The following is a 27,617-nucleotide window of genomic DNA, read 5'->3' as shown; positions in this document are numbered from 1 at the left end:
GAGTCCCACATCAGGCTTCCTGCATGGAGCCTGCTTCTCCCTCTGCCTGTGTCTCTGCCTTTCTCTCTCTCTCTCTCTCTCTCTGTCTCTCATGAATAAATAAATAAAATCTTTAAAATTTTTTTCATATTTCTTACTTTGTATACGTAGGAACAACAGAAGGAGTTAAAAAATCAAGAAGAATTATCCAGTCTCGTCTGGATCTGTACCAGCACTCATTCAGCTACAAAAGTTATCATCATCGATGCTATTCAACCAGGCAACATCCTAGACAGTTTCACTGTTTGCAACTCTCATGTTCTGTGTATAGCAAGTGTACCAGGTAAGAGGAGGCCACGTCCCTCTCTTCCTACCATCTACACCTTTTAACTGGCAGAAACTGATTTGTTTACTGGAGGTACAGTTATGCATTGCTCTCATGGAGGTTATGTTCTAGTTGGGGAAGACCAAAAATAAACTGGAAACAAATAACTAAACAAGATATTTTCAAATATTGTGAAGAAAATACAATAATGGTAATATGAGAAGATGCCTGGTAGACAAAGAGCAAGGGGCTGTTTAGATTGATTAGTAAGAGAAGGCTTCTAAAGTTCTGGATTGAATATTATGTTAAAACATTGGTTTAAAAATTATGGGGGTTCATGATATGTCTACACAATGGAATATTTACTCATAAAAATGAATGAAATTTTGTTATGTACTACAATACAGATTAATTTTGGAAGCATGCTGAACAAAATAACCCAGATGCACAGGGACAATTTTTACCTGATTCCATTTTACATGAGCGATTTAGACTAGGCGGATTCACAAAGGCAGGTGGATTAGAGATTACCAAGGGGGAGGGGGAGGCTCTGGGGACAGGGAATTACCATTTAATGGGTACACATTTCCTGCAAGGGGTGTTGGAAAAGTTTCCAACATAGATAGTTGTGGTGGTTGCACAGCATTGTGAATGTAATTAATGCCACTGAGTTGTACACTTAAACACATTGAAATGGTAAATTTGATACAACACAATATTTTAATGTGCTATGAATAAGAACAGCCTTCTAAATAAAGAAAACTGAAGAAATTTATCTTTATATGGTAAATGTTCAGTTTTAATGTATTATTAATATCTTAAGACATTGTATACACCTACGGTGATCAGTTAATGGTGGTAGAAGTCCATACTTCAAGTAGTACTCTTGATATTAAAAAAAAATTTTTTTACTGAATTGTCAGATACTAGATTTCCTTTTTTTTTTTTTTATTTTATTTATTTATTCATGAAAGACAGAGAGAGAGAGAGAGGGAGGCAGAGACACAGGCAGAGGGAGAAGCAGGCTCCATGCAGGGAGCCTGACGTGGGACTCGATCCAGGGTCTCCAGGATTACACCCTGGGCTGAAGGCAGACACTAAACCGCTGAGCCACCCAGCCTGCCCGATTTCCTTGTTTATAACCTCATTAGGTGGCTGCTGAGGAGCTCACTAAGAATAGAAGAGTTAGGGACTCCTGGGTGGCTTAGTGGTTGAGCAGCTGCCTTCAGCTCAGGGCGTGATCCCCAGATCAGGGATCGAGTCCCGCATCGGGCTCCCCGCGGGGAGCCTGCTTCTCCCTCTGCCTATGTCTCTGCTTCTCTCTCTCTATGTCTGATGAATAAATAAATCTTAAAAAAAAAGAACAGGTGTCATTTCTGACATTTTCATGTTTACTTAGGCTTGCAGTAATAGAAGTATTATCTTAATTTCTTAAGCTGCTTCTTCATTTTGTGAAGGTTCGTTTAAGTATAATTTAAAGTTACCATCCTGGCAGTGTATTTTGAATAGCTATTTGTCTCATCTGCATGCTCTTATTTCAAACTTATAGTTGCCTTAATGGAGAAAATGCTTTATGCTTTTTATAGGAGTTTACTTAGCTATTAGAAAAAGATTTATCTTGTTTTTCAGGAGCAAGAGAAACAGACTACCCTGCAGGAGAAGAACTTTCAGAATCTGGGCAGGTAGACAAAGCGTCTTTATGTGGCAGCATGACCAGCAATAGTTCAGCAGAGACAGACAGCCTGTTGGGGGGCATCACAGTGGTTGGTTGTTCTACAGAAGGTGTGACAGCAGCTGCCACTTCCCCTAGTACCAATGGTGCTTCTCCAGTGACGGAAAACCCACCAGGTATCACTTTCCTTACATGTTATCAGTACAGAGTCAGAGCCTATTCCAAATGCCTCATTATGAACTCCTACTTAATTTTAGATCTTGAAGTAACGAGGATGAAAGAGCTTGAAAGAAGACACTGTAACACTATAATGCCTTTTAAATCAGGAATTCTGTATTTCGCGGTATAGTGTGAAGGAGGGGGTAGGTGGAGTGGAATTCTACAGTAGTGGTTTGTGGAGAAATGATTGGGAGAAAAGCTCAACCTCAGAATAGTTAGCATGTTTTATTTATTTTGTAGAAAAGGAAGAAAATAGCGAGGTTGATGAAAATATTCCAACAGCAGAAGAAGCAACTGAAGCCACAGAAGGCAATGCAGGGTCAGCTGAAGACACTGTGGACACCTCCCAGCCGGGCGTATACACAGAGCATGTCTTTACAGATCCCCTGGGAGTTCAAATCCCAGAAGACCTGTCACCAGTGTATCAGTCAAGGTATGCAGATGGGTCAGCAACTTAGGAAACAAGAAAAGTACTCAAATAAAGAGAAACCAGAATCCTCTCCAGCAGCCACAGTGTTTCCACTAGGTCTCCATCTCTCCTTCCACTGCATCTGCTCTGGATTTCTCCCCTCAGGTGTTCTCTATACCTTCTAACACTTAAAAAAAAAAAAAAATCTTGCCTATAAGACATTAGTCAAAATTCTCATGGTTTTTTTCTCCTCTGATATGACTTGTTTTTTCATTTCCATTCATATTGTAACTGTGCCATATTCCTTACCAGCCCTCCTCATTCCAGCTCCAGTTAGCTACAGTTTAGTTAGATTTCCCATGTGGGCTTGGACTGACTTTTTAAAATTTGGTTTTCTGGCAAATAGCTCTTCCTTTAAAATCGTGGGTACTATAGGCCCATTTAATGAATTCTTTAATTTTATTTTCTGCATTCTCTGGGCCTATAGAAAGCTTATGGTGATCTATCTAAATGTGATTATTTTTACAATTTAATAGTCTTCCTCTTAGTTTATAGAGTAATCAAGTGTCTATTAAGATTTGTTAATTTAAGAATAGTCCTCTTTTTAGAAATAGGTTTGTCTGTTTTGAATTTGATAGCCCAGTTATCTTTTTCTTTTTCTTTTTCTTTTTTTTTAGAGATTTTATTTATTTATCAGAGAGAGAGAGACACTCCCTGCTGAGCAGGGAGCCTGATATCGGGCTTGATTCTAGGATCCTATGTGTATGTGTGTGTGTGGTCTTAAAACACACCATCCCTTTGTCTTCTTTCCCCTGAGAAAAAACTTTAAAAATTCAAAGTATCCCTAAGGGAGAATCATAATTACAGCCTGGATGTTAACTGCTGTATTACTATGTCTTACCTCCCTTATCTGCACCGTCATTCTCTCTAGTATGGTAATGTCATTTCAGGTACAACTGTTGAAATATTTATTATAAGCATTTAAAATTGACTTTTCCAGGGGTTCACCTGGGTGGCTCAGTGGTTAAGCATCTGCCTTTGGCTTGGGTCGTGGTCCCGGGTTCCTGGGATTGGGTCCCATATCAGGCTCCCTGCGGGGAGTCTGCTTCTCCCTCTGCCTGTGTCTCTGTCTCTCTCTCTGTGTCTCTGATGAATAGATAAATAAAGTCTTTAAAAAAAAATTGGCTTTTCTTTTTTTTTTTTTTCCCCTCAACTGTTGGGAAAAAAAAACAAACTGAAATATGGAAATGTTCTGTCCCTGAAAATTGTAGCTAAGCATACTCAGATGCTCTTATTTTCCTTACCTTTTCCAGTAATGATTCAGATGCATATAAAGATCAGTTATCAGTATTGCCAAATGAACAAGACCTGGTGAGAGAGGAAGCCCAGAAAATGAGTAGCCTTTTACCAACTATGTGGCTTGGAGCTCAGAATGGCTGGTAGGTGCCAATTCTTTTAATATTAGAGTGTCTTTAGTTTTTTATTTTTGCTTTTGGAATCACAAGATAAATAAGTAAAATGTAGTGCATAGGCATACAACAAAAAGTACATATTAAAGCAGAGATCTTTATGTACATACAGATTTTGAGGTGATCCTAATTACCTTATAAACTGGACTTACATTAGTTATGAATGGTAAATCATATAGTTCTTTGTCACAGAATGTATCCTTTATATAATATTCTTGGAAGAAGAGGCAAATAAAACTTTAGAATCTGACTGATCCAAAAACAAGATCCTGAACAGCACAGAGGCAGAATTATTGATGCACAGAAGGCTTATATAGGCTAGAGTGTGTTCAAGAAATACCAACAATTAATCCATGTGGCTGCAAAAAGGCCCAGTTCCATTCTGAATGTAACTGTGAAATGTACTAGGAAAACCAGGACAGATCCCAGTCTGAAAGCTTATGAGATGGTAACTAACATTATAGTTGGTTCACGTTCTAGTAGTATGGGGAGTCTCAGAAAATTGTGCTTCTCTACAGATTAAGCAAGATTACTAGTGCATCTTTTCCATAGGAGCCTTAATACTACAAAATGGAGGGCCAATTAACTCTTCTATGAAGGATCAGATAAGAAATAGGTTAGGCTTTGTGGCCATATAATTTCTGCAGCAACTGTCAACTCTGCTATGGTGGTGCAAGAGCAGCCATTGCCATTGCATTGACAGTACATAAGTAGATGAGTGTGGCTGTGTTCCAGTAACAGTTTATGGACACTGAAGGGTGAATTTCTTGTAATCCTCAGATGTCATAAAATATACATGATTTATTTTTTTTCCAACCATTTAAAAATGTAAAGACCATTTTTATCTTGCACGCTATACAAAGACGTATGGCTAGATTTGGCTTGTGGGCCATAGAGTGTGTTTGCCACTCTCAGATGTAAACCAGTCTGTCCTCAGAAAGTTATATTTTGGTGTAGTAGAAGAGTAAAATGATTTTCTAAAAAGGATTTTAGCCAAGGATTCTGAAGTATGTGGTAACCTGAAACTAACTGACCATGCATTATTCTAGTTTTGGCTTTTCACTCTTCTATGTTTCTATTTGCTTAACCAGCTTATTTTTTTGCATTAAACTCTCCCTGTTGTTATTTCCTAAGATTTTTGTGTTACTCTTTAATCCTAAGGAAACTTTGTGGTCATTATTAGATGTAAGCAATGACTTGGTTTTCTCTATGCCTTACTAGTCTTGATTTTGTTCTTGCAGTTTGTATGTGCATTCATCTGTAGCCCAGTGGAGGAAATGTCTCCATTCTATTAAACTTAAAGATTCGATTCTCAGTATTGTGTAAGTTTTATTTTAGAAATTCTTCCTTTTAAAAGTATGTATTTTGGTATAAACTATCTTTTAAGACTATTAAAGCTAACGTGTGCTTCATGATTATGTCAGTAACCAGATTCCTCACCCCCCCCCCCTTTATGGAAGCAGAGAAGCTGAGTGAGATTGAATCTCTCACTGCAAAGTAAAATAGTTCCTAAGTAGAGCTTTAAGTCAAACTTGCCAAGTTGATTCCTCACCATAGAACCAATTAATACCGGGACGCCTGGATGGCTCAGCAGTTTAGCACCGCCTTCAGCCCAGGGCATGATCCTGGAGACCTGGGATCGAGTCCTGCGTCGGGCTCCCCGCATGGAGCCTGCTTCTCCCTCTGCCTGTGTCTCTGCCTCTCTCTCTCTCTGTGTCTCTCATGAATAAATAAATAAAATCTTTAAAAAAAATTTTTTTAATAAAAAAAAAGAACCAATTAATACCTATTAATTTATGTACTCTTTAGACTTGGTGAGCGTGTTGACTAGGGCATTGATTCACTAGTCCTTTTCACTGTGTCACTATCAAAAACTCTGAAGTCCACAGAGCTGACTGTTAGTTCCACTCAAGGCATCTGTCTCTGGTCCGTGTAGCCCTTCTGCAAAGACAGAAGCTTGGGGGGGCCAGGAAGTGAAACAAGGAAGTCACCACACAGGCTGTTGATTTAATTCAGCTGACATTTTCATAGCAAGACTTTCTCAAAGAAGAGTATATTCTTAGGAAGCCTGGCTGGCTCAATATAGAGTATGTGACCCTTGATCTTGGGGGAGGGATCATGAGTTTGAGTCTCAACATTGGGTGTAGAGATGACTTAAGAAAAAAAAAATATATATACTTTAGGTTCTGGTATAAGCTCCTTGTCTGTCACACATTGGCCCTCTGAGAGCCCCTGAACTAGTTCAGTAGCATGTGGTTTCTTCTGCTTTCCCAAATGGAGAGTTCTGAAATCCCTTTTCCTTTTTGCAGACACGTGAAAGGGATTGTGTTAGTGGCCCTGGCTGATGGCACCCTTGCAATCTTTCACAGAGGAGTTGGTGAGTTATGAACATATAATATGTGTAGTTTATTGCTTTGCAAAAGCATTTTCTAGTAGATTGGCCTGTGTCTTAAAGAAACGATACTTAATAGGAGAAAGAATAAAGATGTAAGCTGAATACTAACAATATATGACTTTAGTAGATATGTGAGTACATGTAGTTTATCATTTCAAGGTACTCTGACATAATGTGATATTGAGGCTCTTGTTTCTCACTAGTACACTTAGGAGAAATTTAGTGAGAGGGAAGGTTTTCTTTTTTCTTTCTTTTTTTTCAGTATTTTAAAACTAATTTGTATCCACTTATATTTGGGAGGTTTTTTAATTTTTAATGGGATATGGTTTAATCATTTTCATGTCCTATAATTTCTATAACTTCTTTAAAACTGATGTAACTATCATCTGCAGACAAGAGAGGTGGTGGAGCCTGCTTTGAGTTAAGGGAACTAGGGAAGTGAGCATGTGATTTGGTACATGTATCAGCCAAAAGTAATCATTTCCTACTTGCTAGATTGCTAGAACAGGAAAATACTCCATAAACATAGCCACACTGAAAGTGTCGTATCTTTTGGGGCTTGGAAAAATAAAGGGTAGAGGATAATTAGTTGTCTTTGTAACTGGTACCTAGAGATTGCTGGTAATGATTCCATATCATCAAAGAGTGAAGGGACTTTCTTTTACCTTGTTCAGACCCTTTGTAAACTTTATCTGAGCTTAATCCTCACAGCAACTTATGAAGGTTCTATTGTATTCTCATTCTGTAGATGAGGAAACGAGGCACAGAGGCTTTTAGTCACTTTGTGGTCGGTCAGCTAATAAATACAAAAGCCTAGACAAAATGTAATAATAAATGTTTTGGCAAGCTGAATTCCAAAATTATATTGACAGGGGGCGCCCAGGTGGCTCAGTGGTTGGGCGTCTGCCTTTGGCTCAGGGCCTGATCCCTGATTTCTGGGATCGAGTCCCACATCCTTCCCTCTGCCTGTGTCTCTGCCTCTTTTGTGTCTCTCATGAATAAATAAATAAAATCTTTAAAAAAAAATAAACAAAATTATATTGACAGAACAGACAAAAGACAGTAAGTTTAAATGTGAAGTTTTGCATTGGGATTCAGAAGAGTAAAAAGGAGGCAACATGTCTGAAGAATGAAAAATACCTAAAGGTTGACCCTCAACTCAATAAAGGGTACTGTACTCTACTCTCAGCCTCCTAAAAATCCATGTCCAGAACAGGGCTGGTGATAATCCTGCTTCACTCTGGCAGATAGCAGATTAAACAAACATGGACAAAATGGAGTTAGGACAAAGGGTCTATAAACCGGAGTAGGTACAGAACACGTCAAGCGCTTTTTTTTTGAGAGGAGAAAACATAGGGCAGTAGCAAAGAAGTGGGACTGGGTTCTTCTGTGTCCCTTGGGCAAAGCAACAGACTGATGGGCAATGACAAACAAGGAGGCAGACTTGAACTAATTGGGCATGGGGAGTAATTTTCAGACAGTTACAGCTTTTGGAAGATGGTACCAGCTGCTTTGTGAGGCAGTACATTTTCTTTCACCAAAATTGTTCAAGTAGAGTCTACAACGCAAGCTTCCAGTGGCTGATTCTCATTTGTATTTCTCTCGTCACTAAAATGATCGTGTGTGATTCCTAAAGTGTTAGCAATGTGTTGTCTTTAACATCAGCCTGAGATATATCAAAATGCAAGTGAGAGAGATAATATCTAAAAAAATAATACTAAATCCATTCTAATTCTTAAACTAATATTATAAACAGATAACTTACAGCTGATCAGTCACATCTCTGCTGTAGTGAGTGTGGAGATCCAGGCAGTGGGTGGCTCATTGGACCAGATCCCCACTAAGATCTCTTTCCCAACTTTGCAGTAGACAGAATGAGAGAATCAGTCACTACAAAGAAAAGATAAACTGTGTGGTATTTTGCAGTGCATCATCAATACATTTATTAATGTACCCCAAATGGAATGTTTGTGTTAAAAAGTAGTATGCATTAACTAATAATTTATTTCTTATTTTGAAGATGGGCAATGGGATTTGTCAAACTATCACCTGTTAGACCTTGGACGGCCTCACCATTCCATCCGGTGCATGACTGTCGTACATGACAAAGTCTGGTGTGGCTATAGGAACAAAATCTATGTGGTCCAGCCGAAAGCTATGAAAATAGAGGTAAGTTAACTTAACCGTGCTTTCCGCATTTACTGAATTTGTGTTTTCTGAAGACTGTGATTATATTTAGCTTCTTTAGAAACTGTTTTCCAAGTCTGTGTTTTAGGGCATTTTAGTGATGGATTAGATGACAGCTTTTCTGTGTTACTTTGCCTTTCTTGCCACTTCTGACTCTGGTGGGAAGTGGTGGTGTTTTATAAAAAAGGAGGATTCGCACATGAATTTTTTTTTTTAAAGATTTTATTTATTTATTCATGAGAGACAGAGAGAGAGAGGCAGAGACACAGGCAGAGGGAGAAGCAGGCTCCATGCGGGGAGCCTGACATGGGACTCGATCCCGGGTCTCCAGGATCACACCCTGAGCTGCAAGAGGCGCTAAACCGCTGCGCCACCAGGGCTGCCCCGCACATGAATGTTTAAGTGTGTGTCTGAATATCCATAGATGCAATATGTGTATTATTTGGATGCGCGTTTCTTAAGATGTTTAGTTATGTGTGGGTTGTATGGGGGGAGGTTTCCCACCTCTCTGCCACCCCATGTAGATCCAGGCAAATCCATAAGTGTGTCATAAACTGAGAAATACAATTGCAGTGGCAACTTATGGTAAAGATAAAAATCTCTTAGCATTGCTCTCTTAAAAGTTTTGCCATAATATATGAATTCATTCTAATTATTAAGAAAAACAGCAGGAAAATTTTAAGGTAAAAGTCTTTAATCCCTTTGTGCCAAATCCCATTCAGTTTCCTAGGAAGTCCCAAAGTTAATCATTTGGTGGGATTTTCTTTTTCCATATCTATTTCCTATGTGCAGATAAACACACACACAGCAATATACGTTCCTTTTTGTTTAATTATATATCAGCTCTTAGTTCATGCATTGCTATGCAGCAGTACAAGATCCTGAGACCAAATTCAGTCTTTTTGTTGAACACTGATAATCAGAGTCTGGATGTGCCAGTATTACTTTGGTAAATTGATATCCTACAAAGTGCTGAAATCTAACACCTTAAGTTGTTCATTTAGTTTTGCAGTTGGGGTTAAAAGCATTGTGTATGTGAGAGTAATCCTATTTAGTAAATAATATTTACGCTCCTCTTTTAATATATAGTCTGCCAAACTGTGCAAATTATAGCACAGTTTTTAAACATGAACTCCTACTTAAAGTAACATTGTGATTGAACATTCTTTCCTAGAAATCATTTGATGCACACCCCAGGAAGGAGAGCCAGGTGCGGCAGCTTGCATGGGTGGGTGACGGTGTGTGGGTCTCTATTCGTTTGGATTCCACACTTCGTCTCTATCATGCACACACTTATCAACACCTACAGGATGTGGACATTGAGCCTTATGTAAGCAAAATGTTAGGTAAGCTTCCAAAGCATTCTACCTTTGTCAGTTGAAGAAAATGTTTTATTTTTAAATGGTCTCAAATGCTAGGTAGAACAAATGAATAAGTTGCCTCAGGACTAGTGAGTTCTTATCACTGAAAGTGTCAGGCAGATGCTCCATGTACCCTGTGGTTTTTGACAGAAACTTGGTATCAAAAAAAAAAAAAAAAAACTTGGTATCATTTTTGACTCCTCTCTTACTCCCCACACCTATTCTTATCACTGGGAGCTGTCAAATCTGCCCCCCCCCCAATATCTTTAATCAGTTACTTCTTTATCTATGCCATTATCCCTGTAGGCCAGGCCACCCACCCCAACCCACCCCCCACCCTCCAGATAATTGTGAACCTCCTAAGCGGTCTCTGTTTCCACTCAAGTGTGTTCTCTAAGTAGTAACCAATGTGCAAATACCACCATGACATACTTATGTAACACCAATCACTTTTAGAATATTCCTTCCTTGAGATGAGGTGACATTTTGTGATAACACCAGGAGAAACCAGTCCTGTGGCCTGGACCTCTCTCCTCACTCACTCTGGTCTGTTCCCACTGCCCTGAGCTCACCAGGTGCATTCCCATTTCAGGCGCCTCCTCCCCCACATGTTCTGTCCTCTGCCAGAGGAGGTCTTTTGGTCCCTTTGTACTTGGCTTTCAGATCATAGCTTACATGTCACATGGAGAGCAGACCTCTCCTCATTCCTAATTTGATTTGGGTCCTCTAATACTTTTTTTCATGGATTTATCATGATTGTGGTTGCAGCAGTACTATTTGATTCTTGTTTGTTGTCTCTCTTCCCCCAAAGGCCAGAAGCCCCACAAAAGGCAGGGACCATATCTGGCTTGTTCCCTGCTGCTGTATCCTCGGCACCTGATCTAACACTCTGAGTGTTAGGAATGTCATAAACACAGGCTAATTTCAGGAATATACTTTTTAAAAGATGTTATTTATTTATTTATTTGAGAGAGAGAGATTATGTGTGTGTGTGAGAGAGAGATAGAGAGAGAGAGGGTGGAGGGGAGGGAGGAGGAGGAAGAGGGAGAGAGAATCTGACATAAAGTCTGCACTGAACATGAAGCCTTACAGTGGGCTTGATCCCAGGACTCTGAAATTATGACCTCAGCCAAAACCAAGTCTGACACTTAACCCACTGAGCCACCCAGCACCCCAATTTCAGGAATATACTTTGACCATAGGTTAAATATCTATAGCTTAGACTGATTGATAGTTTAGGCTGCTTCTAACTTCTAACACCATCTGTGATCATTCTCAGTTTTGTGAGTAACTAAATGATATTTATCAGATATATTATTATCTGTTTAAGAATTTTCCTTTCAGTTTTAAAAATTCCCCTCAATTAAAAAAAGTGCATCCATTTTCCCTAAATTATATGTCTGTGGTATCCTAAAATTTCTAAACTGCTATAGGACAAAATATATAAACAAGGAAAGAGTGTAAATTTTGTTAAAGATTGTTTTTATCTGTGCAAAGAAATTTAAGGCAAAGCAGAACTCTTTCAGCTTACAAAAACAAAAGGACATTTGATTTTCCAATCTAGCAAACTCTGTTTTTGTTGTTTTTTAGTTAGTTTGGGGTTTGGTTTAGCAGCTCCCTAATAAATCTGTGTCATACTTTCTGATCAACAGTATTTTCTTTCTGAATGATAATGAAATGTCAGCTACTTTAGAATTTTCTTTTTCCATTTACCATGAGTTATCAGACAGGTGATAAAGTCTAATGGAAGTTCGCTTTGTTTTTTTTTTTTTAAGATTTTATTTATTCATGAGAGAGAGAGAGAGAGAAAGAGAGAGAGAGAGAGAAAGAGAAGGCAGAGGGAGAAGCAGGCCCCATGCAGGGAGCCCGATGTGGGACTCGATGATCCTGGGACTCCAGGATCATGCCCTGGGCCGAAGGCAGGCGCTAAACTGCTGAGCCATCCAGGGATCCTCTGAAAGTTCTCTTTGATGTACACCTTTAGGAAACATCCAACCAGCTCTGGTCACATTTCCTCTCTTTTATGATAATCCAGTCTTTTTGAAGGATTTGGAACCTAAAACATTATGTGCTCTAGTTTCTCAAAAAAATTTCCCCCCATTGTACAGGTACTGGAAAACTGGGCTTCTCTTTTGTGAGGATCACAGCTCTTATGGTGTCTTGCAATCGTTTATGGGTGGGGACAGGAAACGGTGTCATTATCTCCATCCCATTGACAGAAAGTAAGTATATTTTTAGCTGACTTTCACAGTGCAAAGAGTTGCAGGGTGTAGTTGTGTCCAGAATTCATGCAGAAGGAGTGGTTTTGGTATGGGTCAAAGACCTAACTATTGTTTTTTCATTACTTCTACAAAACTTATAAACTGTAGCACATTAACAGTGTCCATGTGTCAGGACCAAGGTCCATAACTAAAAATGTTCTATTGTGAGAAGCTCCTTTTCTCAGTTCAGGAATCATAGTCCTATTTCGTTGTTTAAATAAAGGCTGAAAAAAGGAAGGAAGGAAGGAAGGAAGGAAGGAAGGAAGGAAGGAAGGGAGGGAGGGAGGGAGGGAGGGAGGGAGGAAGGAAGGAGAGAAAGAAGAAGGAAGGAAGGAAGGAAGGAAGGAAGGAAGGAAGGAAGGAAGGAAAGAGAGAAAGAAAAGAAGGAAGGAAGGAAGAGAAAGAAGGAAAGGAAAGGAAAAAAGAAAGAAAAGAAAAGAAAAAAGAAAGGCGGAGGTTCAACTTTCCTCCAGTGATAGTACATCAATGTCCAGAAATAGGACCTAGAATCATTCTGGTTCTTCACATCTCCCTGGCAGTTACTATAGGATGTTCCACTCAGCTTATTTGAGGATTACAAGATGTGGGAAAAGTTTCTTAGGTCAGCAAGCGTTTGGTTATACTGGAGATAAGCCATTTCTCCTGTATGTGAAAAGGATATGAACAGAATGTACTTTGTATGTGTTTTATATTGTTTCATTATTGTTAGTTTTTTGAACAAAATGTACGTTGTATGTTTTTCATATTATGTTCCATTACATTGATTATTCATCAAATGAGCATTTTTGTGTTACAGAATTCATGGGCCGGAATGGTTTGAAAACAAGTGCCATAAGTCCAGAGAATAAGTTGATAACTAAACACCTCAAAATTGCCCTATCTTTCTTTAGGGAGAATGGGGACAAGAACCTAAGTTCTTTTTTTTTTTTTTTTTAAGGTTTTATTTATTCATGAGAGACACACAGAGAGATAGGCAGAGACATAGACAGAGAGAGATCAGCAGGCTCCATGCAGGGAGCCCGATGTGGGACTTGATCTCAAGACTCCAGGATCAGGGGCAGCCCCAGTGGCTCAGCGGTTTAGCGCCGTCTGCAGCCCAGGGTGTGATCCTGGAGACCCTGGATCGAGTCCCACGTCAGGCTCCCTGCATGAAGCCTGCTTCTCCCTCTGCCTGTGTCTCTGCCTCTCTCTCTCTCTCCCCTCTGTGTATTCTCATGAATAAATAAATAAAATATAAAAAAAAAAAAAAAAAAAGACTCCAGGATCATGCCCTGTGCCAAGGACAGGCTCTCATCCACTGAGCCACCAAGGCGTCCCAAGAACCTAAGTTCTTAATTCCACCTGTTTTTTGTGCAAGTAGTTAGAAATCTACATGAGTTTACTTCATTATAAAAGAGAATTCTATTTTAACAAAGCAATTTGAACAAGATTTCTTAAAGAAAAAGGGGAAATGGGGCAGGCTGTGCTCAGCGCTCCTCCTCTAGATCAATAACACCTGCCACACCAAAAAAAAAAAAAGAAAAAGGGGAAATATTCACATTTAGGAAATGCTCCTTATTCAATTCTTATTCTCTGAAATTGCTTTATGATTAAGAAAAGCAAAATCACAGTAAATCAAATTGTCCTTTTTGAGCAGATATTCTATAGAGGCTTTGATAAGAACTTCCCATGTTACTTGGTATTACACCAAGTTGGATTTTGTTAATGTAGTCAGGTGCTTGGAATGCCAAGTGAGCAGATAGAGGAGAAGCCGCAAGCGCAGAGGTTCATGGTAGTGCTTGTCCCCTGCCGTGCACCTCTCCATGTCCCTTTCCTCCTCTCTCACTGTAGCCGTAATCCTCCACCAGGGACGCTTACTGGGGCTGAGGGGTAAGTGCAGATCCTGAATCCAGCTCTTCTTCCTGGCTTCTGATGGCCACTGGGAGGCTGTCCTCCGGCTCTAGATGCCCTCTTGAATGTTCCTAAATGCCATCCACTCACAGTCACTGCATCGCAGCAGATGTTCTGTTGGTTTTGTTTTTTTAATACTTGTTACATGGCCACCAAACTACTGCTCAACGGCTTAGTGTATTTATCATCTTTTGTTGCAGCTGAACTTTCTTCCAGACTTTGTTTTCCTTCCAATAAAAACACGAAACATCTCTTAAAACTGTCATTAATATCCATTGTTTACTCTTGTTATCGACCATGTTTCTTTCATTCACTTACTGGCCCATGGAATGGGGATGTTTTGTGAGTCTGGTTGTTCTAAAATAATGCAGCAAGCCATCAAGCTGGTATAAATGAAAACTACTCTATTGTAGTGGCTGCATCCTTTTAAACACAGCTTTTTACCACCCCTTCAAGGGAGATATTCTTACCAGAAGGGAGAAAAATCAGAAGATAAAACTATGAAATTTTAATTTAACAATATACCCATTTACTGTAAACTGTAACTGGTTAGTCTTCCAAAATGGGGATTTAAAAATAAATAAATAAAAATAAAACAGACATGCCTAAGATTCAAATCTGGGCTTTTTTTAAACTAAGATTTTTTTTTTTTTTAATTAATAGATGTGTTTTTAAAAAGTAAGCTTAGTTACTGCTAGACTGGCAAAATCCCCTACTCCATTTACTGAGGTACTTAAAAATAACTAGCATGCTATGTTACCTTTTTTTCCAGCTTTATCTTGAGTTGGCATTGCTGCCCTTGTTTTTACCTCAACTGGCTGTAGCTTTTAGATAGTATCATAAGGATTAACCAGTAACATCCTGCATCATTACTATTTCCTAGGGGAAAATATTTGGTCTTTGGTTTTTCTGTTGCAGCAAATAAAACCTCAGGAGCACCAGGAAATCGTCCTGGAAGTGTAATCCGAGTATATGGTGATGAAAACAGTGATAAAGTGACTCCCGGGACATTTATACCTTACTGTTCAATGGCACATGCACAGCTTTGCTTCCATGGGCACCAAGATGCTGTGAAATTCTTTGTGGCAGTCCCAGGTGAGTTAGATTACTCTGTTGAGAAGTTGCATATAATTATCTCTTCTATCCCTTGGTTCCACTACCTAGTCTAAAGCTAAGAACTCGAATTACAAATAATTCCAGTATAATATATGATAAGTTATAATGGAGGTATGGATAAAGCACTATAGGGATATTTGAACGAAATTGTTTTGGAATCTTTCTCCCCCAAAACAAACCTGTCAATCTTTATTTAAGAGACCTTGCTTTTGAAAAGCAGTGATAGTATTTTGTCACTGCAGAATACCAGAAATAGTTGTGGGCCTAGTGAAGGAGATGGCCAGAAAGATTGTATACAGGAAGAGACCGGGAATGTGCTATGTTGCCTTTCTCAGTGTTATGGCAAAGAGCAGCAGATAGGAGTCCCTGCCTCACCACTTGGGTAGTTATCTTGAGCAAGTCACTTAACCTCTGATACTTGTCTTCATTTCCTAAGTGGACACGACTAATCTCTGCTTTTTTGACCTCATTTGTTATGAAAATTAACAAAGCTACTTCGGAACTATAAAGCACTATCCAGTAAAAGTTGGTAGTGGTGATGTCCAATGAAAAAGGTTCTGTCCACAAAGAATACTAAACTGATGTGACTGACCTTCTGCAAGCAGGACCCATGTTTTGAATTCTTTTCCCCCATAAGATGCAAGTTTTGGAGTTATACAAAGTTTGACTCTGACTTTACGACACCAACTGTGTGACACTGGACATGAGACATAGAACCAATACAGTATGAGAAAGAATGTGAAATTGATTTAATTTCAGGAATTGGCTCAGGTGATTGATTATAGGGGCAGGCAGGTCTGAAATCTGCAGGTAGGCTGCCAGGCTGGAGACCCAAGAAAGAGTTGATGTTGCCCCTGGAGTCCAAAGGCAGTCTAGAGGCAGAGTTCTTTCTTCCTTGGGGGACCTTTTTTCCTGAAGGCCTTCAGCTGGCTGGATGAGGCCTACCCACACCATGGAGAAATAATCTACTTTACTCAAAATGCACTGATTTAAGTGTTAATTATAAAAAAAATACCTTCACAGCAATATCTAGAATGGAGTTTGGCCACATATCTGTGCACTATAGCCTAGTCAAGTTGACACATAAAATTATACTCATACTCATTTTCCTGAGGGTATTCTAAAGATCAAGTGATTAAATGTCCATAGTATAGGTCTGGCACATTGTTCCCTAACCAGTTATTCAGTATTCTTAACAACATGGTAATGAGCTTCCTGAAACATACACCTTGTATATTTATATAGTTATTTCTTAGGATAAATTCCTAGAAATGGAATTCCTGATAGTAATACTGTTTTGCTTTTGTATAAAAAGGGTCTTAGAATCCCCTTTGAGTCTCCTTTATTTATTTTTTGAGTCTCCTTTATATTCCTCTAATCCCATTCCCTTCTACTTTTCCTGCCATCTGCTACCCCTGACCTGAAGTTGATGGAGTATCCTGCCCATGTTTTTATATTTTTATATTTGAACAAGTCTCTAAACAATATGTAGTCTTTTTTTCTGTCTTTGAACTTAAATGTTATGTCACTTATATATTCTCCAACTCGCTTCTCATTTTTTTGAGATTTGTTCATGTTTATACATAAAAATCTAGTTCATTTAAACTATTGCATGTTAAAGGTGTCTTTGCCATTTCATGCTCACGGAATTCTGCCTTACAACTTAAACTTAGCGTAAATGGCACATTTACCAGTAATTTTATTTCCATGATCTAAATTACAAATAAGATATACTTTCCTTAAATAATGAGAGAAAAACTATGGATTTGAAATATATTTAAATATTAATTATGAATATCCAAACTCGTAGGGCTTACGTTGAAGATTTTTCTCAGTCTCTTACATAAATGCACATGCACCCTTTACTGTTCCTCAGATCAAAAGATGTAGACTGTAATAGTCTAAAGCAGGCAGCTAAGACCAGCCTAGCCACCCAGATCTCAGAATAGGTTTGGACCCATTCCTTCTTTGGTACAAAAGGGCTCTACTTAGATTTTCGAATTTACTTCCTATGACCTTTACAGGTATTTTATGATCATGCAGAGGTTTCTGGCATCCCTAGGACTTTGGTTGTATCAGAATATATTTACCCTTTTGTTCAATTTTCTGAAAATTTTCAGAGAAAATGAGTCTTCCCCACCCTAGTCTGTGGTAAGTACCATCCTCTTCTGTTCTTGCACAAATAGGTCAAGTCATCAGCCCACAAAGTGGCAGCAGTGGCACAGATCTAACAGGTGACAAGGCAGGGCCATCTACACAGGAGCCTGGCAGCCAGACGCCCTTGAAGTCTATGCTCGTCATCAGTGGAGGAGAGGGCTACATTGACTTCCGAATGGGTAAGTCATTGGTTCTGGGAGCTTGATCTCCACTGTGTTCTGTAACTTGGATTTTCACTCATAGTAAACAAGAAACTACTCTGATAAGTGATTTTTAAGAGGTTTTCTTTGAATTCTTGACTTAGAAAACAAATTTATATTACCCTTTTTTCTTATTTTTTTTTAAGTTTTTTATACAGAAGTGTATTTGTTTGAAGGAGCATTTGAAAATAGCAAGATTTGGGGTGCCTGGCTGGCTCAGAAGAGCATGCAACTCTTGATCTTGGGGTTGTAGGTTTGAGCCCCATGGTGGGTATAGAGATTACTTTAAAAAAAAAAAAAAACAACCCTGCATTATCTGCAAATAAAATTTGATGAAAAGTAAGACTCTTGTTGACCTGTATGACCCACCATTTAAAAAGAAAAAAGAAAGAAAACAGGATTGGATCATATATGGAAGTGTATGTGAAGAGTATAAGATAAGGAATCAGAAGGCCTTGGGCAAATCATTCAGCCTCCCTGAAGCCTAGTTTCCTCACCTACAAAAGGGAGAAATAAAAATACTTCATAAAGTAGTGTTTGTACCAATATGGATTTTGTTTGTTCTTTTTTTCACCTTACAAACATGATTTGCTAGGTGCCTGTCAGTCTTAAGCTTGAGATGCAGATACAAATCAAAGATCCCTTCCAGCAGATTATGGAAGAGTGCAGAGATAGCAGTATGTTAATAGATAAGTGTTACAGGTGTTCTGGGGGTCAGGGGGTGGGGCAGGGACAGAGGCAACACATGATGCTTGAGCTGACATAGATCTGCATGGTGGTAGTCTAAATAATTGGGCTGGGGAATGAGCAGGATGAGGAATGCTGAGGATTGGCATTCCAAGGTAAGAGAATAGATAGCTTGATCAAAGAAAGGCTTGCTTAGAAATGTTGAAACCATCTTGAATGAAGAAAAAGTATTTTTAAATGGCTGGAGCATTTGACCAGAGATAAATCTAGAAAGGGGGGATTGGGGCTGGATTATGGAAGATCTTTATATACGAAATTAAGGAGTTTGCACTTCTATATTTTTATATATGTATGTATGTATTTCCTTCCTTTCCTTCCCTTTCTCTGATCCAGTATAGTTCACATACAGTGTGTTAGTTTCAAATGTATGATACAGTGATTCAACGGTTCCACACATCACCCAGTGTTCATTACAATAGGTACACTCCTTAATCCCCATCACCTGTTTCCCCCATCCTCCCACCCACCTCCTCTCTGGTAACCATCAGTTTGTTCTCTATAGTTAATGCACTTCTATCTTTAAAGCTAAGGAAAACTATCAGAGGACTTTAAATAGAAGAGCAATGTGAATAGATTTGTGTAGAAGATGAGTTGGAGGTATAAGACTAGAAATACAGAGGGACGCCTGGGTGGCTCAGTGGTTGAGTGTTCACCTTCAGCTCAGGGCGTGATCCCGGATCCAGGGATTGAGTCCCGCACCAGGCTTCCTGAGAGGAGCTGACTTCTCCCTCTGCCTGTGTCTCTGCTTCTTTCTTTCTGTATCTCTCATGAATAAATAAATAAAATCTAAAAAAAAAAAAAAACTAGACATAGGGAAATGAGGTAGGAAAAAAATGAAAAACTGAGTAGGGCAGTAACAGCATGATGAGGAATTAGTAACTAATAGGATGTGGAGAAAGGTGAGGTGACCCATTTACTCAGAGATAAAGACTACCAGAACAGGGCAGCCCCGGTGGCGCAGCGGTTTAGCGCCGCCTGCAGCTCAGGGTGTGATCCTGGAGACCGAAGATCAAGTCCCACGTCGGGCTCCTTGCATGGAGCCTGCTTCTCCCTCTGCCTGTGTCTCTGCCTCTCTCCCTCTCTCTCTCTCTCTCTCTCTCTCTCTGTGTGTGTCTCATGAATAAATAAGTAAATAAATCTTTAAAAAACAAACAAAAAAAGACTACCAGAACAGAAGAAGCAGACCTGGAGGGGAGAGAGGGAGGAGTTTGATGCTGGGCATCACCTTGACCTTGAGGAGATTGGGAGCTGGGAGTTGTCTTAGGTCAAAGATGGTTGCTGGGCTTTAGGTATATCTCAGAAGGGAGGGATTTGGGGGCTGTTGAATTCTATAAGAAAGTAGTATAAAATTTAGGGCCATGTAAATGACAGTGTGCCGCATATAATTAGTATAAACCAGACTATCTGATGCAAAAGACTTATACATTTTTAAGGGGGGGATGTTACTGTGAAATTTAGGAATTGACTGATTCTAGTGGTGTTAGTAGGAATGAAGTTGCTTCAAAATGTTTTTAAATAATTGACTATAAATAAATAAATAAATAAATAAATAAATAAATAAATAAATAAATAATTGACTATTGGTGCAGAATTCCTTGATAGAAAGGGATTCCATTTAGCTGGGGTGATTAGGGCAGCTTTTACTTGGCATGAAACATGGCACTTGGAACCATACTAAGGAGTATGTTAATAAAATCTGTGGTTTTTCCATGTCCACTGGAAACTCCTTCCATTGTGGATCCTGAAAACAGCATAAAAATTGTTTAACCAGGTTTGTCAATATCTCTAGTTAATCCAGCCTGGAAAGCACAGGCTTAATTTTAATAGTAAGTAAGTATACTTTTTTTTTTTTCTCAAATCAAATTTGATCTTTTTGTTCCATTTTAGTTTCCTGTAATATTTTAACAATGAAAAATTGATCCCATGAGTCCCATATTTTTTTTTTTTAATTCCAGTGTAGTTAACATACAGTGTTGTATTAGTTTCAGGTGTACAGTCTGGTGGCTCTCCACTTCCATACATCACCCATGCTTCTTCTTTTTTTATTTATTTATTTATTTATTTATTTATTTATTTATTTATTTATTTATGATAGTCACAGAGAGAGAGAGAGAGAGAGAGGCAGAGACACAGGCAGAGGGAGAAGCAGGCTCCATGCACCGGGAGCCCGATGTGGGATTCGATCCCGGGTCTCCGGGATTGCGCCCTGGGCCAAAGGCAGGCGCCAAACCTCTGCGCCACCCAGGGATCCCATCACCCATGCTTCTTACAACAGATGTGCTCTAAATCCCTGTCACCTGTTTATCACCAGTCTTCTAGTTTCAGTGGTTTAATTAAGTAAGATGTAGAGCCCTAGGAAATGGTGATTCTAAACAGTAGAACCTTTAAAACAAAGCAACTCAAATACCAACAGCCTTTAACCTTGCCAACTAATTTGTCATTATCATTGTAATTTTTTTTTATTTTTTAGTTTATTTTTTGTTTATTTTAGTGGGGAGGGGCAGAGGGAGAAGAGGGAGAGACTCTTTAGCAGGCTTCATGCCAAACATGAAGCCCAACCTGGCACTTGGTCTCACCACCCTGAAATCATGACCTGAGCTAAAATCAAGAGTCAGACACTTAACTGACTAAGCCACCAAGGCATCCCTCATTGTAATTTTTTAAAATTTAAAAACCAAACTCAATTTTTTTACATTCTTGGATTTTGTCTTGAATCTTTGAGATCGTGCTCCACTACACAGTTGGACATTGCTGTGAAAGGGTCACGAAGAGGTAGGTTAAGGAGTATTTGGCCTGCAGAGAAAAATGCCAATTTTTAGGGATTTTTTTTTCTGCCAGTTTCTCGTTGACACTACCAATGTTTTCTTTTAACCAGCTGAAATTCAGGTGAGATACATGGCAAAACTAGCAGATCAGCAGTGTACCTTTGCCCCTTGGTATATAAGTATGTAGGATTCTGGTGAAGAATCCACCCCAGAGACCAGTTGTCACTGAGTTGTGTCAGAGTAACCCTGGTCTGCAACAGCAAAACTAGGGATGTACGTTGTAGAGAGGAGTGTGGTTTGCTTGCCCTGGCCCTTGGGGAGCAGTGTCTTTAGTCAGGACTTCATTTATCCAGTTCATTCAGCTATTCCTAGGAGAACCTATAGCCTTCTGTGGCTTCGGCCTTGTGCCTTCATTTCTACCATACACCATTAATTCATAATCTATCCTAAACTTGAAAATCATGGGAAGAAAAACCCAATATAGAGGGGCCTTTGCTGGCTTAGTGGAGCTTGGGACTCTTGATCTCAGGGTGGTGAGCTCGAGCCCCACATTGGGTGTAGAGATTACTTGAAAATAAAATCTTAGGGGCACCTGGGTGGTTCAGTTGGTTAAGCGTCTGCCTTCAGCTCCGGTCATGATCTCAGGGTCCTGGGATAAAGCTCCGCATCAGGCTCCCTGCTCTGTGGGGAGCCTGCTTCTCTCTCTCTCCCTCTGCCTACCACTCCCCCTGTTTGTGTTCTCTGTCTCTGTCCATGTGTCAAATAAGTAAATAAAATCTTTATTTTTTGTTATTTTTTAAAGATTTTATTTATCTATTCATGAGAGACACAGAGAGAGAGGCAGAGACATAGGCAGAGGGAGAAGCAGGCTCCATGTGAGGAGCCCAACATGGAACTCGATCCAGGAACTCCAGGATCATACCCTGAGCCGAAGGTAGATGCTCAACCACTGAGCCACCCAGGTGTCCCAAATAAAATATTTTTAAAAATAAAATAAAATCTTAAAAAACAAAAATCTGAGTGTATTCTTTTTTTTTTTTTTTTTTTTTTTTATGATAGTCACAGAGAGAGAGAGAGAGGCAGAGACACAGGCAGAGGGAGAAGCAGGCTCCATGCACCGGGAGCCCGATGTGGGATTCAATCCCGGGTCTCCAGGATCGCACCCTGGGCCAAAGGCAGGCGCCAAACTGCTGCGCCACCCAGGGATCCCCCTGAGTGTATTCTTGTGTGATGAATCTGCCATCTCCTAGTGCTGCAGGGAGGCAGTTTCTGTTTCCATGTGCCTGTATTGGTTATCTCTGATTGGAGAGCATTATTGTCACTGACAACAAACATGAGTTGTTTGGGTTTAGCTAGTTTGTGGGTATGTGTGGGTGTGGTTTAGCTAGTTTGTGGGTGTGGGCTCTATCTCCACACCTCCACTTATCTAGGCTTATCTAGTCTCACTTCTCAGTTTGACATAAATGAGAGTAGACTCTGTCCATTTGGATGAACACAGGGTCGGACAGCTTTTCCTTTTTAGCTTCTCATTTCTGTTAACCTCAGTATGCAGACATACTGGGATGGGTTTCTAATTTAGTACTGTAAACTCACTTTTATTGTCTGAAAACTGAATTAACCTTTTCAGAAGTCGGGCAAGTGAGGGTTCTGATTTATGTCATTTCTTGTCCTGTGTTCTCCAAAATGGGAGTTGGCCAACCTTTGTGCGTACTGTTCACAGGCTAACCATGGACATTCTATCTGCTGTCCTTTGGACTGCATATTCCATGCTCAACCTAACTTGAGTTCTTGTTATCATCCCCCAGGTGATGAAGGTGGAGAATCAGAACTTCTTGGAGAGGATCTTCCACTTGAACCTTCTGTCGCCAAAGCAGAAAGGAGTCACCTGATAGTATGGCAAGTGATGTATGGCAGTGAGTGAGCACATAGGAACAGGTGGAGACGGGGAAGCTGTCTCTTCTGCATGGTTTATTTTCCCTCTGCCCCTTTATTTAATGCTCTCTATGTGAAATTAGTTTCACCACATTATGTGTGAGCATTTCTTTTTCCTGTTAACTTTATATTACAGAACCTGTCCTACTGTAACAATACAGGAACTAGCTGTTTTACTGCACCAGTGTTATAGGCAATTTCAGTATGTTATGAACAAATCAAAGAATGTTTACTCTCTGCAAACTGGTAAATTACCAAAAGCAATCCAGATGTGGCTTACTCTGCCACAGTTAATGTCACTCACTTTGTTTGATGGGGTCACTTTTTAGCTGTCACTAATAATGGAATTAATGGGAACACTTGGTAAGTGAAATTGTACCATTAAGTACAATAATAAAGTTTTTCCCAATGTATTATAAAATTGACACAAGCTAGTATCAGGTGGATTTCAGGATTTCTCTAGATGTCCCAGGGGGCTAAAAGCTAACTGTAAATTACTTTAACTTTCACTTTCAAATCTGACAAATCTTGTTTATATGGTATATAAAACCTTGTTTTCATCAGATTTGGGGGGTTTTATATTAAAGAAATTAAGACTACACTATTTAAATAAAAGTTTCCTGTTTCTGACTTATTAGAGCTCTAAAGTTTATGAGGCCTGCTCTCTGAGTACTAGTCTCATTTTCATACTGACGTGTCTGAAAGGTTTATTATTTATAAGGCTCAGAAGATCACTTCAACAATGGGAAGAATTTTTTTTTTTAAGGAAATTGTGTTTTGGGTTCTTGTATCAGTGAATGGTGGTAGTTGGTTGAATTTTTTCCATGTAAAAAATTCACTTATTTACCAGTTGTTCTTGGACTGCTCTTACCAGTTAATAAGAGTAAAGCTGCAGTGGTGATAGAGTGGCCTATGGATCGAATAAGGGATTTGGTGAGAAACAGTATTTTTTCTTGTTCTATGTAAAACTACAGAACAGCTAGCACTTGATATTTTGTATGTAAATGACACCTTTAAGCTTTTGTGCCCTTTTAAGATTAAAATGCCATCTTCAAAAAGGAAAACTATGAAAGGGAAGAAGACAAAGCCAAGATACCATAAAGTAAAAGCCCACAACATGTTCATCTTTTTTGCTTATACTGACCATTTAAAAAAACTGACTCTGGGTTTAACTGACTTTCTTGTTTCATAAGTTTTCAAAAACCGTTATGCTGCAGTTTTTCCCTCTCCAGCTTCTTGAAAATGTGTTATTTACCATTTCTTTAAGCAAAACTGAATATAAATTTAAGTGTTATTTTTTAAAAATCTAAGCCTGTTGAACAAAGGCCCCCAGTTATCAGAAGGACTACTTGAAGGAAAAGTAAGCACACGCAGGCCTCAGACTGTGTAAGTGTTCTTAAGTGCCAGGGATTTGTTCTTTCTGAATGTCATACAGACATGTTTGTAAAAAAGTATGCCACTGTCCTTCAAGCATCTACAGGATTAAGCTAGATTATAAATACACGGGAGTTAATGAGCTGGAGGAGGCCTTTGGAGCCATTTGGCCACATGTGTCTAGAAGCACATTGTGTACACAATAAATTTATGGCCACTTTAGATGGCCAGAAGGAAAAACTCCTTTGGTAAAAGCTGTACTAAAAGGATGCTTTTTTGCTTGAACTACTCAATCACTTTTCTTCAAGGCACCAAAACTTGGGCCACTTATAGCTGAGAAGCTATGTTTTTATTTTAAATCCAAGCCATTTTTGGCAATACCTAAAAACAAAACCAAACAAAAAAACAAAACCCCCAAATTTTTAAACATTTTGGGGGAATGTTGTATAAATTCAGAAAAAGGAAACACCAAAGTGTTTGGAAATTTTAGTCCCAAGAAGTAAGCATCCCAGAGTAAGACTCCATCTGCTGTTCAGTCTTTTACATGTTTGTATGACCAAATGTAATTTAGGAAATCAGGAGGTTAAAGATGAAAAATGCAGACATGTTACAATGGTTCTGATCTTTTTTAACTTACTGGCTCTAACATAAGGAATATAGGGGTGTAGCTATTTTATCTAAAGCTGTCAGATTATCTGTCGCCCTGTTAATAACTTCAGGGACTAGAGACAAATGCCTGTACAAGTTGTTTTAAGGGCTTGTCCTTATATTTGTAATTTCATTTGGATATTTCCCACAGATTGCTTTATTTTCCCCATTCCCCCAATAATAGGCTTATATTCTTGTAACATTTACTTTGGTCAGGGTGGTAACAGTTGCTTCCGTAACCAGAATGTAAGCTTCTTGAAGCAGCAAAGTGGTTGGTGCATACTTCCTGTACCTACCAACTCAAGGATAGAGAAAAGTTGGTCTCTCCATGTAAAAAAATATAGATTTCCCCTAGTTGGAAGAAATAAGGGATACCCAAGAATTTTCTCGTTTTGTTATTCTTGGGTTATGTATGAGGTTGAACCATGTGAAATTGCCGATGCTCGACCATTGCTCATCTACAAAAATGAAAGTATCCTGTACACCAACCTAACACTTACTATGAAATGCAGGTTGAAATCCCTGTGAGGCAAAGGGAGAATATTCTTGAAGAACACTGTTTTGAGAGTGTTTTTCTCCAACCTGTGTGGATCTAAATTTTTTAAATAGGAACGAATATCTTAATAGATGCAGCTTTTTGAGAGTTTAAAACATTTTGAGCACAAAGTATGCAGCACATAACTTTTCAAATTAAGTGTGTTTGCATAGAAAAGATTAAAACACATGCTCTCAGTTGCTGCATTGTTCATTTCTTGTAAAGGTCTAACTGCATTTGAGAATAGACCCTTTAACATAGGCTGCCTTAGTAACAAAACAAAGCAAAACAATTGTCTCATTAACTGTCCTAAAGAATGTGCGTCTTTCTTGCAAATGCTGTGGAACTGAATATTTATTTCATTGTGAGTATTATGATCGTTACCAAAGGACTCAAGCAGAGTTAGGGCTCTTCTTAATTGATCATGTTGAGAAAGGGACTCATTTGGCCCCAGTTTATAACATGGGAAGAGTAGAGAAGAGAGAATTAAATGTGGAAATCATAAATGCTTTTCTAACAGGGTTATGCTATTTTGTAACACTAAATGTCTTTTTCTTTCTCTTAAAAATTAAGTTTTTATTATTAATTTTGTCATACATTTCTCAATATATTTGAATATATTTTAACCATTTTATGTTCTGAATTTGTTTTTTGTCCTAGACATTTTATCCAGACTTTTACTGGCCTCTATAATCTGAAAAATGGGTTCTAGAGTGTCCCACTTGTTGTCTCTTAGAGGCTGAGGCTTCATTTCTATGAGCAAAAAGCTCATTTAGCAATGTAGTTATTTCAGTATTTATTTCTATTATGGAACCCCTGGGGTTCGGAATGTAACTTTGTACATGAAATATATATAAATATGTATATGAAACATGTATGAGGTCCAGTGTATTTTGTTTTGGTTTTGCCTTTCTTAGGGGTCTGGACTTGGTTTTTATTCAACAATCTAATAATAATCTTCCCCCATCAAACATGACAGCACGGACTGTCGCCATTTGCTCAGGCTGAAGGTGAGTAGTGGGGGGAATACATGAAGAACATGATTGCTTGGCTCACATGTTCAAATGAGTAATAGACAATAGGGCTTTCTAGAAATGTGGGTGTGCTGAGTAACAACCCACACATGATATAAGGCATACCAGTTGCCATGTTGACTCAGTAATGAGAAGCAGGCTGTAATGTAGATGTTAATAATACACTGTGCTTATTTGTGACCCATTTGCATGAAAGAGACTCTGGAAGGAAGGATGATTATAAAACTAATCATGTGGTAGCACAGTGTGAATCCATATTCAGAGCAGTGGTATTTAGTCCAATCCTGTATACTTTGTTTACAGGAAATGTGGGGCTCTGACACGACAGTAAAAGTAGCCCCAATCAGCATATTAATAGGCTAGTTCACTTGATGAAGGCACAGCGATCCATCCAGTTGAGGTTGGATGCTCTAGAGTATAATTAATAACCTGGCTCATTCCTGCTCTACAGGACCTTACCTAACTGCCCCCTTGGTCTTCTGGGGCCTGCCAAGTCATTGTTTTGGAAACTGATTAATTTTTTTCAGCCTCATTCATTTTACTGATCCAGCCAGTCTTAGAAGAAGCCAGAGGAGCGAGCAGCACAGGAAAGGATATGTTCATTATAGTTTTGTTGGGGGCTGTCCTCAGCACAGAGACTGTGGCCTGAAGTCCCACCCAGTGAGGAAACTGTCTTTCAAGCCTTAATGGAACAATAACTGCTCAAGTGCCCAAGCTCACCCTCATCCAGCCCCCAAATATCACCCATTCTGCATAGGCATGAGAACTCGGACGGCCACAAAGGGCATGGGCTTAATTTTCTGCAGTGGCAAATTTGTTAGGAAAGGTTTTATAGTTAGGAGACTTCTCAGGATATCTTAAATATTCCATAATATTTGTTTATTTTTTTTTCCATAATATTTAAGATCTAAATCTGTTTTAGAGATTTTATTTATTTGAGAG

At 39.0% G+C, this 27,617-nt stretch overlaps 1 protein-coding gene across 13 annotated transcripts in view; it reads left to right on the top strand.

The window, feature by feature from the left end:
* SPAG9 (sperm associated antigen 9) overlaps window positions 1-26,516 on the top strand; it is a 145,979-nt gene extending 119,463 nt beyond the window's left edge. For 8 of the 13 annotated variants that reach the window (XM_025440308.3, XM_025440306.3, XM_025440304.3 and 5 more), the window contains 13 exons: window positions 151-322; window positions 1,934-2,152; window positions 2,436-2,628; window positions 3,918-4,043; window positions 5,315-5,395; window positions 6,383-6,450; window positions 8,489-8,637; window positions 9,830-10,001; window positions 12,125-12,238; window positions 14,108-14,146; window positions 15,086-15,262; window positions 17,470-17,619; window positions 22,958-26,516. In XM_025440308.3, coding sequence (XP_025296093.1) covers window positions 151-322; window positions 1,934-2,152; window positions 2,436-2,628; window positions 3,918-4,043; window positions 5,315-5,395; window positions 6,383-6,450; window positions 8,489-8,637; window positions 9,830-10,001; window positions 12,125-12,238; window positions 14,108-14,146; window positions 15,086-15,262; window positions 17,470-17,619; window positions 22,958-23,073 — 1,776 coding nt within the window. In that variant the 3' untranslated portion in view covers window positions 23,074-26,516. The remainder of the gene's footprint in view (window positions 1-150; window positions 323-1,933; window positions 2,153-2,435; window positions 2,629-3,917; window positions 4,044-5,314; window positions 5,396-6,382; window positions 6,451-8,488; window positions 8,638-9,829; window positions 10,002-12,124; window positions 12,239-14,107; window positions 14,147-15,085; window positions 15,263-17,469; window positions 17,620-22,957) is intronic. The other 5 variants (XM_025440309.3, XM_025440307.3, XM_025440305.3 and 2 more) reach the window with 1 other exon arrangement.
* Window positions 26,517-27,617: the final 1,101 nt, after the last annotated feature.

The sequence above is a fragment of the Canis lupus genome, chromosome 9, assembly GCF_003254725.2.
Source record: "Canis lupus dingo isolate Sandy chromosome 9, ASM325472v2, whole genome shotgun sequence".
Classification (NCBI taxonomy): Eukaryota; Metazoa; Chordata; class Mammalia; order Carnivora; family Canidae; genus Canis; species Canis lupus.
This window is presented reverse-complemented; position numbering and strand designations above follow the sequence as displayed.